Raw genomic sequence first — 15,695 nt, 5'->3', positions numbered from 1 at the left:
CACGTTGATCTCCTGACATTTCTTAACACACTCCATGAAAGCAGGTGGCTTTAAAATGAAGAATGCAACTGGCTGATCAAAGCTCTGTGTCTTCTTAGTGGATATTATATGCGTTGTATATATACAGAAAGGTGTGGGATTTTGCCTGATTTTGCCCCCACCCCCCATTTTTAAGCCAGTAGATGCTCTTGCAGTATGGGCATTATGTGTTGACATTGTTTAGATTAGAAGAAGCCTTCTACAGAAGGACCATTAAATGTAATGGCTTCTGGGTCTTTATTCTTTTAAAAAGGGGGCGTTTATTTTTATGCTTTTTAAATGTAAATAGTACCTTCTCTATCATCATAGAGGAAGATGATTTGGAGGAAATTCAGTTGTACTGTAGAAAAATATCCTTCTAGACCAAGAAATATATTACTTTTGGCCCAGTAAATAGTGGGGCCCAACAGATTATCCTCATGAGAAATACTTCTAGCTCTGTACTAAAAAATAAGGTTTACCAACTGGCAACTTAGGGACAAAGATATCTCTTAAAGCTAAGGTTACCTGCTTTACCTACCAAACGGTAGAGAAGGTCTACCCTGTTTCTCCAACAATATGGCCTCCCCCAATAGGAAGTCCCAGCATGTTTTATAGGCATGAAATGAAATTAAGCCCTCCCCCAAATTAAGGCCTATATTAAAACATGCGAAATGGGGAGAATGGTGAGGGGGCTTGCTGTTAGGAAGTACTTTTGTTGCACACCCGGATATGGTGCTGCCTGCGTTGACCCCGATATGAAGTGCCCCACCAATGCCGAGGTCAACATCCAAGCCATTGCTGCCCGCCCGCCCGAAGATGCAAGGGGGGGAATTAAGTCACCCCCAAAAGATGGCCTAGCCATTTTTGGGGGCTCAAAAAAAAAAAAAAGACCCGGCCTTATTATATGAGAAACACGGTAGTGCCAACCTTGTTCAAGCTTTTACAAGTAACCAACTTCCACATTAGGAATCTTAATACTCTGAAAGCAGTTCCAGATCTTGGGGTTCCCACAATGTCCTTCACCTGCAGTGAAGATAAAACTTTTGCAAAACTTTGTTTATTGCTTGATATGCTTATTTTTCCCACTGAAAGGAACTGTTGCTTCTCACTCCCTCTTAGCTCTAAATTTCAGGTCTTGAAAGAGAAATGCTAGTTTGATGGGTTTGAAGTGCCCCTTCAGTACCCTGAACAAAGGGGCAGAGTCAGTTCGCTTCCGTATTTTAGCAGGGGATGAGCAGGAATGCTAGTGGGCCATCCATCTTCCTTCCTTCCTTCCTTCCTTCCTTCCTTCCTTCCTTCCTTCCTTCCTTCCTTCCTTCCTTCCTTCCTTCCTTCCTTCCTTCCTTCCTTCCTCTTTAATAAAATAGAATGAAGAGAAGGGAGAAAAATTTTCCCCCCCTTTCTCTTGTGTGGAAGGAGTAGGGGAGAAGATGAAAGGAATTTTGTGGCTACTAAATCTGAGGCATCTCCGGGCAAAGCATTGAAAGCTCCATCGAATTTTGAGCTGACAGAAGGGAAGAAAATCCTATGTCCTCCCAACTGCTTCTGAGGGCTGAGGGAGTTAAAAATAATGGCAACATGCCACAACCTGTGAAGTTTCTCAAACTGCATGTATCAGTTAAACCAGAGTGGCTCAGAACTGAACCAGATCACTGGTAAAGATGAAAGAGTCCATTCCTCCAAGTGATTGTCAAGAAATTAACACTCCTAAGAAATGGGGTGCTCTTGGTCCCTGCTTCAGGACATGAGTACAAAGCATGGCTCTGTGTTTCATGCTCCCATCCCACTTCCATTTGGCAATCTCCAACTGAAAATATGAAGCAGATGGTCAAAAATAGACACTGATTGGTTGAGCCAGGATTTCAAAAATCAAATTGAGTTAAATTAAGTTAAATAAATAAGTTGATTTTGGAAGGGAGGTTAAAACAAAATAATATGATTTCTTCCTGGCTGTGAGAGAAAAAAATTAATTCTTCAGGTGTTATTATTCTGAAACCCAATTGATTTTTTTAGGATTTACAGGGTTCCTCTCATAATAGCATTTTGGGTTCATTGCCATCATTACCATTTAATGTGTGCCTCATGAAGAAAAAAGCAGCTGAAGGAAATTATTCTGACAGGAGAATGTCAGTGTAAAAATTCAATTTATGAGCTGACTAAAAAGAGATAGTAACACTTTTGTTTGAGAATCTGGCAACACTTCAGTTCTTTTTAGCTATGCTTTTTAAAATGACAAGTATGACTAGCAACAACATGTGCAACACATGTACCTCCTAAAAGGTACTTCTGGCCATGCCATCATATAGTCCAAAATCCAAGCTTAGTATGATCACCAGGCTCTGAAAATAGAAGAGGTTCAAGAATCGGAAAGGAAGAAAGTCTTTTCTTTGTTTTTGGCCCCCTTTCTACCTTATTCTCTTAGTTTTTATCTAGAATATGAGAAAGAAAGCTAGGAAAATAGACAAGCTGCCATGGCTGCAGATAGGCCCCACCCCACCCCCAGTAAAATGTATTGGCTCTTGGGTAGGTGGGGAGAATATTGACCGTTAAAATAGGAAGACTAATATGAATTTCAATGCTTCAAAACAGAGCATTCTCTGAACATGTCACACATAGAAATCATTTGGAAATTGGTTTGGTTTTTCCCTCTTATTGACAAGCAGACTGTGGTTCCAGAGCATGTTTTATTTTCCAACAACACTGAGGAGAAGGAAAGAGGATGGGGGAGGACTTGATTACTTGGAGTCTCTTAAAATGAGTTACTACTGCTTTTTTCTCTCCCCTCTTGTATTTATGGTGAGAGTATATTGATCTTGCTCATAGGTTTCTTCATAAAATTGAAATAGATCAGCTAGGTGAAACTTACCATTTATAGGCATACTTTTCAGCCTATGTACAAAAGGAGAGTAAAAAAAATGAAGACTCCTGTAATAAATTATTTTAGAGAATATAATATTCAATGTATTAATGAAGATTCTCAGCCATCCAGGTAGAGTTGTCTGGAAGTTGAATCATGGCAACTGGACTTCTTTCATTTTGATTTGAAAAGTTTCATTGCATCTCCAAGTAGCTTCTTCAGTCTGAGCAAGTTGGTGAAGGGGCTCTCCAGGACACAACCTGTCCTCTATTCATACAAAAGGCACAGTTCTGTCTGTACTGCATTGCATTGCATTTTTTGACCCATGAAAAAGAGCAGGATCCTGAAAGCAGACCGCTGCCTCTTAAATCATGGATGGCACATTCTAAATATTAGTTGCTTCCAACTGAAAATGGAAAAGGCTGCCTGTTTGAGATCTGTGAACCCCCTGAATGGACTTGGTTGGTTAACTGGGAGATGGAGCCATGAATCCTGGACTTGAGCTTTTGACCTGATCCAGATTTTTTTATTTTCTTAGTTTTAAAAATTAAATTCAGAAAGGATCTTCGAAAACTTGCCGGTAGACGTGCATATAGGTACATCACACACATACATAGATGTTCATGGATAAAAGATGCAGCAGTTAAAAAAGAAAAGAAAAAACAGAGAAGCAACCTGGAATTAGGAAGAAACTTCCTAAAAGTGAGAACAATTAAACCAGTGGAACAGCTTGCCTTCAGAAGTTGTGAGTGCTTCATCACTGGAAGGTTTTAAGAAGAGACTGGACAGTCACTTGTCTGAAACGGTATAGGATCTCCTGCTTGAGCAGAGGGTTGGACTAGAAGACCTCCCAGGTCCCTTCCAGATGTATTCTGATTCTGAAGATTCTGAAGTCGATCACTGGTAGGGATTGTGGTGTTTAGTGCTGTCAGTTTCTCCTTCTCTATACACTGACACTCTGCTCAGCTTAGTTTCTCCTTCCCGAATGAAGCCTTGCATCCAGGAAGACGGGCAACATGCCAGTCAGTGGTTGAGCCTCTCCTTCTCTCCTTTGCTAAGCGGCAATAGCCATTTTTGTTTGTCTTTGAGCAAGAGGCTCAGGCCCCTGGACAATTAGGAGAGGGGTTCTGATTGCTTGTTCCTTGGCTCTTGGGTGCTTTTCAAGGATTGTTAAACTATCTATTTCTCCTGGTTTTTTTTGTCTCATTAGTATATCAAGATTCTTATCTCTTGCCATGTGTGCCCCTTCAGGCATGAACATGAGTATGGCACTTTTTCAGATTCTGCTTTATGTATGAGCCTCCCGAAGTCAATCATTCTAAGCCTGGATCCTCAACAAAACCAGTAGAATTTTTTTAATAATCTAATTTTAGATTTTGGCATCATTTCAGGTCTGGATTTTAGGTTCAGTTTGTGCTTTTCTTTGAGGGTTTTCCCTGTTTGAAAATTACTGATAAACAACTGCGTAATTCAGATATGATGCCTCATTGTTTTTTCATGGGAATCAAGCCTATGGGAATGGGCATAGAATTACAGTTAATTAAATACAAGATTGTCAATGAATAAGGATCTTCGTGGCAGGAGAGATACTTTGGCCACATAGCATCTTGTTATGGTGAATTTGATACCAGATCAATTATACACTGCTGAAAGTTCTTTGTAAATCATTACCATTCCAGTGGTTAGAATTTTAGCATCACAATTCAAATTGTTTGGTATGAAATAATGATAAATATTAAACTTGGTATCAGTGTTCCTTTTAATGTGAAGAAGATATTTTACAGAATACTTTAGAAAGGGAAAACAATCCTGAAAAAGGAAATGAAACCCAGTTTGCATTTTGAAATATGTCCAAAACTAACAATTCTGTAATATAGTGCAGATGCAATATCCCAGTGGTGCTTAATCTGCATAAGGCAGAAGCTTATTGTTGCAAGACCCAGAATTGCAGGAGTATGTCCAGTATGTCAGTGATAGAATTTTGGATTACAGCCCTAGAAATCTGGATTTAAATTTCTATTTAGACTGAAATTGGCAGACTTCATGCTTGCCTCAGTAATAAATCTCTCCCAACACTAAATCTCATATTCAGGAATTTGCTTGCAGCAGAAACTTGCAGATATGGCATGGCTAGACAAGTTGCTTTATTGCAGACCAGATAGTAGTTACGTATGCACAGATAGAAGATGTGCCCACTGGTAAACAGAGAAATTGAAATGCATGTGTTCCTGCTCCAGGATTTAAATTCTTGGCTCCCAACTTTTCTGAATATGGGTGCTCACTGAACATGGCCTGAAATTGTAACATCTGAATAGACACATGAACCCAATTAGAATAGAATAGAATAGAATAGAATAGAATAGAATAGAATAGAATAGAATAGAATAGAATAGAATAGAATGGCAGAGTTGGAAGGGACCTTTGAGGTCTTCTATCTAGTCCAACCATCAAATTCAGTCATGGGTTAGATTGTCAGGCCAATTTCTTGCTGGTGATTTGTTTAGCAATGACATTATTGGTCTAGGGTGGCATTTGTTCTCTATGTTTTTCCATCCATCTATGGGGATATATCTTTAGCAGTGGAATATTTTGTCAAAATGATAAAAGAAGCATCTTTTATTTATTATTTATTTATTAAATTTATCATGCTGTCATAATGCAGACTCCATTCCTTTCATATGTGCATGCAATGGCTTCAAAGACGTGGAAATGGAATGGAAGTTTGTGTTATAGTTGCACGATGTTGATTTAAATAATTCCCCTCCCCGTGGATGTTTACGTGATTGTAGGCAATGAACATAAAACAGCTAGACATTTATATGCTAGAGATGAACCAGAGTTTCCCAAAATCTGCCATGAATTCTGTACCTCTATCAGAAATGAAATGATAATGCAACTCATGATTTCAGAAAACCCCTGACTAAATAGATCAGCCATTTCAGGAGAGGAGGGAAGTCTGTAATTAAGTCGCTGCAATTAAATCTTTTCATAGAAAAAACATGCCATTATCTACATCTAAATGCACATGTAAGTTTCTGTCCACAACTAGAACACCTATGCCCTCACTACAATAATTCATTTGGCATTTGACAGAAATGCATTAAAAACCCAAGGATTAACACATATTTTTCCCTGGTAATTTTTTTATGTATTTACTTCTCGTGCTGCATTCATCTTTTGCTCCCATTGTTTTTATTGTATTCAGCAACCAATCTCCAAATTCCTATTAAGGCAATGTTCCCTAATTTTCCCTGTACACTTTATCATAAGCTAACAAATGTACAATAACATTTCTTTCTTGTATTCAAATATTTTTCAGTGACCCTCTGAGGAATCAAATATTGTACATTCTTTCCTTAGCAGAAATACACACGGCACTTCCCAAATTTTGATCATTGTCATTTCTTGTGCCTTTTTGATCAGAATCCTGCCAAACATCTTCTCAAGCACATGTAACAATCTAATCCCCATGTAATCTTTGTATTCATCTGTGCTTTCCCCCTTTGAATAGGAGAACAGTGACAACATTCTTTCGAATCATCAGGCACAGATTGATCCCTCACACACATGTTAACCAAGTCACAAAGCCACTGCCTGAGCAAACCATATCCATATTTTAGCATTTGACAAATTACCATCTACATCCGCAGGCTTACATATGTCCAAATTTTCACATCATTTATGACTTGCTTTTCATCCCCGCCCCCAACACTAGCATTTGTAGCATTTGTTTCAATTCCATCCTTTGGTGTTTCATTACCATCTTTATTTAAATCTCCAAAGGACTCCTTTCAGCTTTTCTTCAGTTTCATCCCAAATATTTTCATCACTTTTAGTTTAATTTATCTTGCTTAAGATTCCTTGTTTAGCTCTTCAGCAACTTGCAAAGCATTTTTATTTCTGTCGAAATTATTCTGCCTTTTTTCTGCCTCTCAATTTTAACTGTTCTTTGTTCTCCTTCAATACGTTTTTGTAATGATCTTGTTCTCTGTATAATACTAGGCAATATTTTTAGTCATTATTTGCAGCAATTATTCTCTTATGTGCATTTTTTCTTCTCCACATCCTCTTTCACATAATTCCACCAAACATTCTTTTTCATCCTGAGGTGCTCCATCACTGGAGGTTTTTAAGAAGAGACTAGACAGTCACTTATCTGAAATGGTATAGGTTCTCCTGCTTGAGCAGGTGGCTGGACTAGAAGATCTCTAAGGTCCCTTCCAGCCCATTCTATTCTATGCATCTTTCTCATTACACTTCTGCAGGTAGTGCCGGGTTACTTACTTATGAGGGACTGGAATTTTGGTTGCTAAGTGATACAGTTATTAAGTGAGTCGTTGTGTTAGTGAACCAGATTTTATCACTATTTTTACTGTGGTTGTGAAGCAAATCACTTAGCTAATTAAAGTTCAATTCAATCCAATAAATTGTCAGAAGCTGACTGGGAAGGTGCTATGGACATAACTTTGAGGACAGGTTGTAAGTCACTTTTTCAAAGGCTGTCCTAAACTGAGCCATTGTTAAATGAACAGTTGTAAGTTGAGGACCACCCGAATAGCATTTTGTTCCCAGTAGCTTCTACATCTATTTATCTTTATTCTTTATTCTACTTTGTATTATGTTGAGAGATTGGTCTATCTTTTGATACTTTTCATTCAAGACTCCCTTTTCTTGCAATAGCTCTGTTTGCAATCTAGTATCATTCATTTTTTAAAAGAAATTCTCTTCCCAGGATCCAAAATCTTGCAAGTTTAACAAAATGGTATACTCCACATTCAGAAACTTTATGGCTCCTGTTTTTTTCCTCACCAATTCTCTTAGTCTTCAACCATAAATCAATCAATCATGCTTTTATATTTATATTCCTTTGCCATATATGTATTAACAGATTTATGCTTATATTTGAAAATTACAAACCATTTCCTAAGCAAATTGTCCCAATCATCATTTGTATTCATTCTTAGTTCTCCAAATAGCCCAATTTGCACACTCTTTCTCATTCCTGTCTATTATAGGGGGATTTCATATAACAGAATCATTTTTTCTCTAATTTCTCATTTTTTTTCCTGGGGTTTATTCAAAATATTGAACAGGTTTCCTCAAAACTAATTTTTGGATTTTCCATTATCATCACTCATTAACAACATACAATTGTTATCAAACTCTGAATTCCTAATCTGATTTCTGTCTTTTTCATGACATGTATTAATTTAATGCTCTTTACCATTTACTGTTTTTACATTTCAAATCACAATCTTCCATATACTGTGATTATCACCAGATAGATTCATAGAATTTTACTTCCAGAACCATTATAGCCTTGGACAATCAAGGTTTCACATAATATTGTTTAATACTGCAAAGAAGATATACAGTAAGTTTCCTGTTAACTATAATTCAGTCAAGTTCTGCTCAGTTGGAATTTCTACTAAAAATCTTGGGATCTGACTCTTACAGGTCTATATGATATAGAGCATTTGTAGAGTTAATCACTAATTTTCCTTTGTAACGTGCTTCTTATGTACAGTTTTTGGCCTCTGGCCTCTAATAAAGTAAGTAAAATAGTATTGTTTATGTATGTTTTTCTCATCCAATCTGATTAATTTTTATCTTGTTTTGACCTGAATTTGATTTACTTTTTTTAAAAAAAAACAAAGTTCCATAGTCAATATGTTTTATATTTTTGTAAGTTACTTTGATGTGTTCTATTTTCAGTCCTTGGCAATCCAAAAATACTGCTAATAGTGTGGATGTTTATAGGTTAGGCCACTCTAATATTACAGGCATTGTCATCATTCTGATTCATACCTTTCTCCAGATTTAAGTATACAGTTGATTTAACCACATCTTCTTTCTAATTATTAAGGTCTTGAGAGAGGGTTAACAAAGGCTTTGAAGAAACTGGATGACTATCTGAGAAATCCTTTGCCTGAAGAGATAGACACAAGCAACACTGAAGAGGAAAGAGTGTCAAAACGCAAGTTTCTTGATGGGGAGGAGCTGACCCTTGCAGACTGTAATCTCCTGCCCAAGCTTCATGTTGCCAAGGTGAAATGCTCTCATATCCATGATAGACCTGAAACTCAAATACCAACAGTAGTTGGTTGCTACTAAGATCCATTTATACTACGTTTCCCACTTCTGTTAGGAGAGAGAAGTTCAGAATAAACTAACATAGATAATTAGGTTTCCTTTGAATGAGTTGAAGAACCTATAAACATATAGCAACTTCATTCATCAAGGTACTACCCAAACATACTGAAGTAAGACTGATGAAACCAGGTGTATAACTCTTAGTCTTGCTTAAGATTTTCAAACAACAAAAATAGATCTCCAATTGGCTCCAATACTGCCTGCCAATCTACTCAAATCTTACTCAAGTAGTCTTTTTTTAATTTAAGCTTGACTTAAAGGGGATTTTACTTCTAAACTGCATGTGAGTCAATAGTGTGAGATATCTGAAAAAAATTAGGTTTCACATCTTAGGAAATAAGTTTGGTACTTCAGTATTTGAAGTGGCACTGTAATATTTAAGGTGGTCAGAGTCTACCTCAAATATTGTAAGTGTTTTGGCTCCTATTCTTTAAAAAGTGCCAATAAATTTGCAACAAGTTCAGGGAAATAGGAAAAGGATAGTTTTTCATCTTAAATCTTTATTATAATCTTAAAATCAGAATGGTCAGACAGAAGAATTACAAGTAAGCTTTGTACTCTTTCATGGGACATTTCTTCATCCCTAATATGGAAAATATGGATAAGAACAGGATGATCATTGGACTAGAAGCCAAATCCTATGAAGAGAAAATGAAAGAACTGGAATATTTAGTTTTGAGAATAGAATATTATGTGGGAATAGAGCACCATTCTTCAAGTAATGGAAGAGTGTAGCAAACATTTTCTGACAGCAAGAGCAATTAATAATAGAACTAATTACTCAGAGAGGCAAGGGGCTCCCTTTCAATGCATGTACTGAAACAGATATAACAGACAGTCATTTGTTACAGATGCTTTAATTTGAATCCTTGCACAAGAATAGACGATATCTTAAGTGGCCCCTTCCACCTCTATCATTCTACATCCCTTCTGACACATCCTGGAAAGTATTGGTTTCATAATTCATATAGCTTCAGAAGTTAAGTGTATTTTCCCAAGTTAGATATATTTTTACATGTGACTAAAACAACCGTTCCAGGATGTACAAATTTGAAAAATCTCTGAACACCTTTCTTTACAGGAGTTTATGGCAGATTCTAGACTAAAATAGAAAGCCATGCCGAACATTCTGGCATAGCTAAAGGATGCTTCCTCAACTAGCTGTCCTCCAGATGTGTGAACACCAATGCCAATAATTTCTCAGCCAGCATGACCTTATTGAGGATTCTGTAACTTGAAGTCAACACATCTGGAAGAAGTCAAATTTGAGGGAGGCTTGGCTTCATGCTAGCCAAAGGTCACATTCAGGCTTTTTTCAGTGAATGATAAGTCAAAGGCTCCAAAGCATCCTATGGGTGAAACATTTTCTTTCTGAAATTTAGGAGAGAGAAAAAAAAGATGAGTGAATGAAGACATAAAAGTTACTGTAAAAATTATGCATTTTCCCACATGTTAGACAGTAGTGGCAGATGGAGGCATGTCAAAGAAAACAGGATGCACAATAATTGGCAAAACCTGTTTACTTTAAATTATACAGGACCATGGTTATCATTTTGCTGTCATATTATACATATTTAAAAAAAATTATAGTGTAAAGACGTAAATAGGGCAGAAGGTACTTCAGATTCTGTAAAAGGCATCTAATTAACATTGATCTTTGGCAAATAAATTTAGCACAGACACCTCCTCATGCTGTTCAGGAAGATAAATTATGTAAGGTAAACCAAGCTATCTAAACGTATTTTCTAATTGCTAAGGTTTCCATAAAGCTAATTATATATACCAGAGACAATTAATACTATTATCATTTAGCTAATTTGATTTGAAACTATTGGTTAAGATTCCTGAAGGCTTACTGGCCTCTATTGGCAGAATTAGGCATATACTTATCTCTCTCCTGATTTAGTTCCTTTCCGTCGAAATTAATACATTGGTGTCTACAGTTAGTCTTACAGTTTCTAACTTATTGTATTGTTAGTGTTTCATCTAAGTAGTGAAAGCATTGCTGTGCCACCAGTCCTGCACATCTCATGTGCAAGCATGAGGTGCATGTTTTCTATTTCCCCTTTTTGGGTGTATGTGTGTCTTTCTGCCAGTGTTGATATTTGGAGACTGCTTGGATGAATCCTCATAGTTTTCTAGACCAGCAGCTGCCAACCAGTGGGCCAACCGGTGGGCCATGAGAAAATTTTGGTGGGCTGCAGAGAAATCTCACCCCCAGAGCACCCCCTCAAAGCAATTAATCCAGGCTGAGCAGAAACACAAGACTGCACCACCCACATGGCCAGCAGGAACTCTCCCCGCCCACTCACTCCTTACCTGGTAAACTTGCCTGCTAAATTACTATTTTTATTTTTTCCGACCATCAGCTGTTCTGCTGTGCCAGGAGATTTAGATTAGCTAGGAAGCAGGAAATGGTTGGATTTATTGCTTTCTAGCTAGTCTTTAGATCTTCGGCTCAGCACAGCTGAACCTCCCTTAGGACTGAAGGTTTGCTTGCAAGCAAATTCAGTGCAGACTCACGGCAAGCAAATTTGAGAGAGATTGAGCTAGCTGATGGCAGATAGATAGATCGTTCTCTGAATGAATCTGTGATTCTGTGAGCAACTCAATCTGCCTGCTTTGCCTGATTTTGGGTAAAGGTTGCTTTTTTAAAAAATAAAAAATTCAATATTTACATGCATGGTGTGTTGTGAGTTAATTTTGTGAGTTTGCTTGCTAGCAAATTTTATGTGACAGACTGAGCTAGCCAATGGCAGATAGATCTGTGAATGAATCTGTTATTCTGTGAGCAACTCAATCTGCCTGCTTTGCCTGATTTTGGGTAAAAGTTGCTTTTTCTTTATAAAAAATTCAATATTTATATAAATACTTATATTTATATACAAGCCATGCCCAACCAGTCACATGACCACCAAGCCACACCCACAAATTAGGCCACACCCACAGAACCAGTTAGTGGTCCCTGGGATCTAAAATTATGAGTTTGGTGGTCCCTGAGGGTTCAAAAGGTTGGCGACCCCTGTTCTAGACAATATTTCTTGAAGTGGATTGCCATTGTCTCCTGCCTTGGGCTGAGAGAGAGCAACAATCCAAAGTCATCTAGCTGGGTGGATACTTAACGCAGAGACAGAATTCACAATTTTTCATTTTCTAGTCTGATTTCTTAAACATTACAACAAACTGGCTTTCATTCTTTATCTATAGTATGTATGTATGTATGTATGTATGTATGTATGTATGTATGTATGTATGTATGCATGCATACATGTGTATTTTTATAGCTGCCCATCTCTCAAGTTATTCTGGGCAGCTCATAATAATCTAACAAAAAACAAGTTAAAACCCAAGATATAAACATATAAAACCATAAGTAACAACTTTAAACAAAAATAAGCATATTCCATGACAAAAAACCCTACTCTTGTATCAAGCTCAACAATGCCATTGTAAAATGTTATTTCCTTTCTTTTGTGTCTAATAAAATCAATAATATTTATAAATCCTAAAACTCTCCATTTTCATTTTAGATTGTAACAAAGAAATATCGAAATTATGAATTCCCAGCAGAAATGACAAGACTGTGGCAATACCTGAACAATGCTTATGCTCGGGATGAATTCATCAACACTTGTCCTGCAGACAAAGAGATTGAAATAGCTTATGCAGAAGTAGCTAAGAAGTAGCTTTGCAAATCTTAATCAGAATCAGCAAGGTCCATTTCTCCAGAGAATTCCTGTTTTATAGATGCTTCTCCATGAAGGCCTTCAACTATATATGTATGAAAGTTGGATAACTTTGACGAAATTGATCACTTTTCTGGATGCATCTTGATCAATATTTCACTGATGAAATACTGGGTGAAGACAATGTGGAATAGAGAAAGCACAACTCCAAATTATTATGTTTTATAATTTATGATTTGGTAGGAGTACTTGGAGCTAGGGGGGGGGACCTTCCCTTTTCTTACAGAAAATGTAGGACAGGAGAAGACATTTCTGAAATCTTTACCAATAAACTGGAACAAATGTTATATGGTCCACTGATATCATTTGGTTTCATTCATATACTTGGGCTAAAAATTGAAAGGTAAATATAAAATATAATTTTGCCTTATTTCTAATTATGATCTATCTGAAAATACTGTATGCTGCAATTAGGGTTGAGGAGTTTAAATTTGGAGGCAAAATACGGATGACTGTAAGAAAATGTATCTTAAGCAGAGTGTCGCCTTTAGGACTATTTAGCATAATTTAAGGCCTTCCAAAACCTATTCCATCCACTCAGATAGCAGGGCCTAAAGCTCAGTGGAAGCTTTTAAATCTTAAATATAATGGGGATCATAACCCAAGTGTATCTAATGTGGTTCATGCTGCTCATCCTTACAGGTTTAAAAGAAAGGCTGGAAGTCCTATTTGGAAGTAGAATTTTACTACTTAGGTTTGGGTAAAAGTAAGAAAATGCCACTGACCAAACCTGAGTGAATATTAAAAATAGAGAGGTTCGTGTATCTCATTTTCTCCCATGCAGAAGATGGAAGCATTGAAATAGTGATTTAAAAAATTATGTGTCTTTATGACTGGCGGGGGGAGGCAGGTGTTAGAAGGAGTGATACAGGAACAGGAATCTAGATAATCTTAAAATCTCACTAATGTTCTGAACTTTGTTATTTTGTAATACATGCAGTCTTTGCAGAAAGATTTGTGCTTTAAGACAATGACTGCTTTGTTCTGTCAATTGCTCACCACTGTATTTTTTTGTAATGAAATGTAGAGGTTGAGTTCATATTCTTTTGGCACTTGCAAGAAAAAAAAATGAATATGATATAGCAGGACTGCCAACTAAGTTGGACAACATCCAGTTGCACTCTTTTAACTTCAATAAAGGAGACGTTCAAATTTTCTATTATTTTCTTTAAGCCATAAAAACAAAGGAAGATTTTTGTTTGTAAAATCTTTATTTGAGACCAGGCTCAAATAAAGTGAAGTGAAGTGGTATAGAAAACTAGGAACCTGATCTTAAATCTCAAGGAGCATTCTGGAGCTCACAACCTTCAACTCTCAAAAAGTGATGCCTCCTGAGGGTGACTCTGTGGACTAGCAGCAAAACATAATATATAGCTACTTCAGCTTGTCTTGCTTAAGTGATATTTCTGTGGAAAGCAAAAATAAGATAGAGACTACAAAAAGTAGTGTGAGTGGGAAAGGTATAATAAGGACCTGATGGTGACATCCATAAATTCTATTAAGTCAGGGAGCTGCCACAGTAAAAGTTTTTCCTTGAAACATACAAGAATTCAAAAATATTTTTCTTTTAAAAGTAGCTGCAGAAATAACCCTGCAGCTATGTTCAGAATGTAAGCAATCTAAGACAATATAGATTTCATCAGCCTCTCCATGCGCTCTGATGCAGTTCTCACATACCTACCATTGATTGCAATGAACTTCCACTGGAATCTAAAATGATTTGGAATCCAAAATCTTGGCTGCAAAAAATAAAACTGTGTTGTATCCTTTGTTTATATCCAGCATTTGTTTTCATTGAACTTTGTAATTCCTCTTTTGAAAGTCCATAAACTCTCCAGTTTTCCTTCTGAATAGACAAATTAAAGACAGGTTAGACTAGAAAGCAATGGTTCCTGATTTTAAAACATTGCTGAGAAATCAGCTGGCTCAGAAAATGCAAGTAATAGCCAGAAAAGTCTAGTGAGATCACAAAAATCTATTCGCGTAAAAGAGAAGAGAAAGCAGGCTGGAATTATTTCTTCTTTAAATATATGAAATATTTTCCAAATCAGCATTCAAAAACAGATGATCCTATATATAATAAACATGGCCTGTTTTTATGTAAAGAAGAGTGATATTGATATTTCTCTCTTTTTTTTAATGCTAGCCTTCACTTCTAAAACTGCTGACCAGTTAGGCTATTGCGAATAAACTTAGAGCTAATAGCTCAATAGTTGTAATATCAAGTGAAGACTTGCATGTATGAATTGAGACAACACAAATTAATTTGCATAGTTATAATTCTCATTTCACTTGTTATCAAGAAAATTCAGTCCCAAAAGTTCACATTTCTCCATGTACAATCAAATGATAAGGAATCAATTATATTAATGTGTGAATCAGCTCCCCTTTGAATGGAATTAAAACTGATTCTTTGCTTCAACACTAAAAGCTGAAAAAACAAGCAGAGGATTAAAATGTAATGTCAGTGCCATTGATTCCTGAGTACTTCACAACCTTTCAATGTAGAGAATTTCTCTGGACCCCTCTTTGTCTATTATCCTGCCTGTTGATTTAAAATATTGCTAATCTCAGATAACTTCCTTCTTCCCCAAATTCTGATAGCATATAGTTAGCTCTGTACTAGACTTTGCCTACCTATCATGCAATAAATAACCCTGTGTTCAGGAGTGGGATTCAATTTTTTTAACATCTGGTTCTGTGGGCGTGGCTTAGTTGGTGGGCATGGCTTGGTGGTCATGTGACTGGCTGGGCGTGGCCAACTCAACATCACTCACATCGAGGCACACATCTCCTCGCCTGGCCTCTCATGACTGTGGGGATGCTGCAATAGTCATAAGTGTGAAAAATAGTTATAAGTCACTTTTTTTCAGTGCCATTGTAACTTTGAATGGTCACTCCACACAAGCAAAGTACCA

At 36.8% G+C, this 15,695-nt stretch overlaps 1 protein-coding gene across 2 annotated transcripts in view; it reads left to right on the top strand.

The window, feature by feature from the left end:
• Positions 1–13,929, top strand: part of CLIC5 (CLIC family member 5) — a 70,703-nt gene extending 56,774 nt beyond the window's left edge. For both annotated transcript variants that reach the window (XM_026683736.2, XM_026683737.2), the window contains exons 5-6: positions 8,745–8,926; positions 12,562–13,929. In XM_026683736.2, coding sequence (XP_026539521.2) covers positions 8,745–8,926; positions 12,562–12,717 — 338 coding nt within the window. In that variant the 3' untranslated portion in view covers positions 12,718–13,929. The remainder of the gene's footprint in view (positions 1–8,744; positions 8,927–12,561) is intronic.
• The last annotated feature ends 1,766 nt before the right edge of the window (positions 13,930–15,695 follow it).

This window comes from Notechis scutatus, chromosome 1 (assembly GCF_049901735.1).
Source record: "Notechis scutatus isolate UNSWTSFEM ecotype Mainland chromosome 1, rNotScu1.2, whole genome shotgun sequence".
NCBI classification, from domain to species: domain Eukaryota; kingdom Metazoa; phylum Chordata; class Lepidosauria; order Squamata; family Elapidae; genus Notechis; species Notechis scutatus.
Note: the sequence above shows the minus strand (reverse complement) of the source record. Positions and strands in the feature narration are given on the sequence as shown.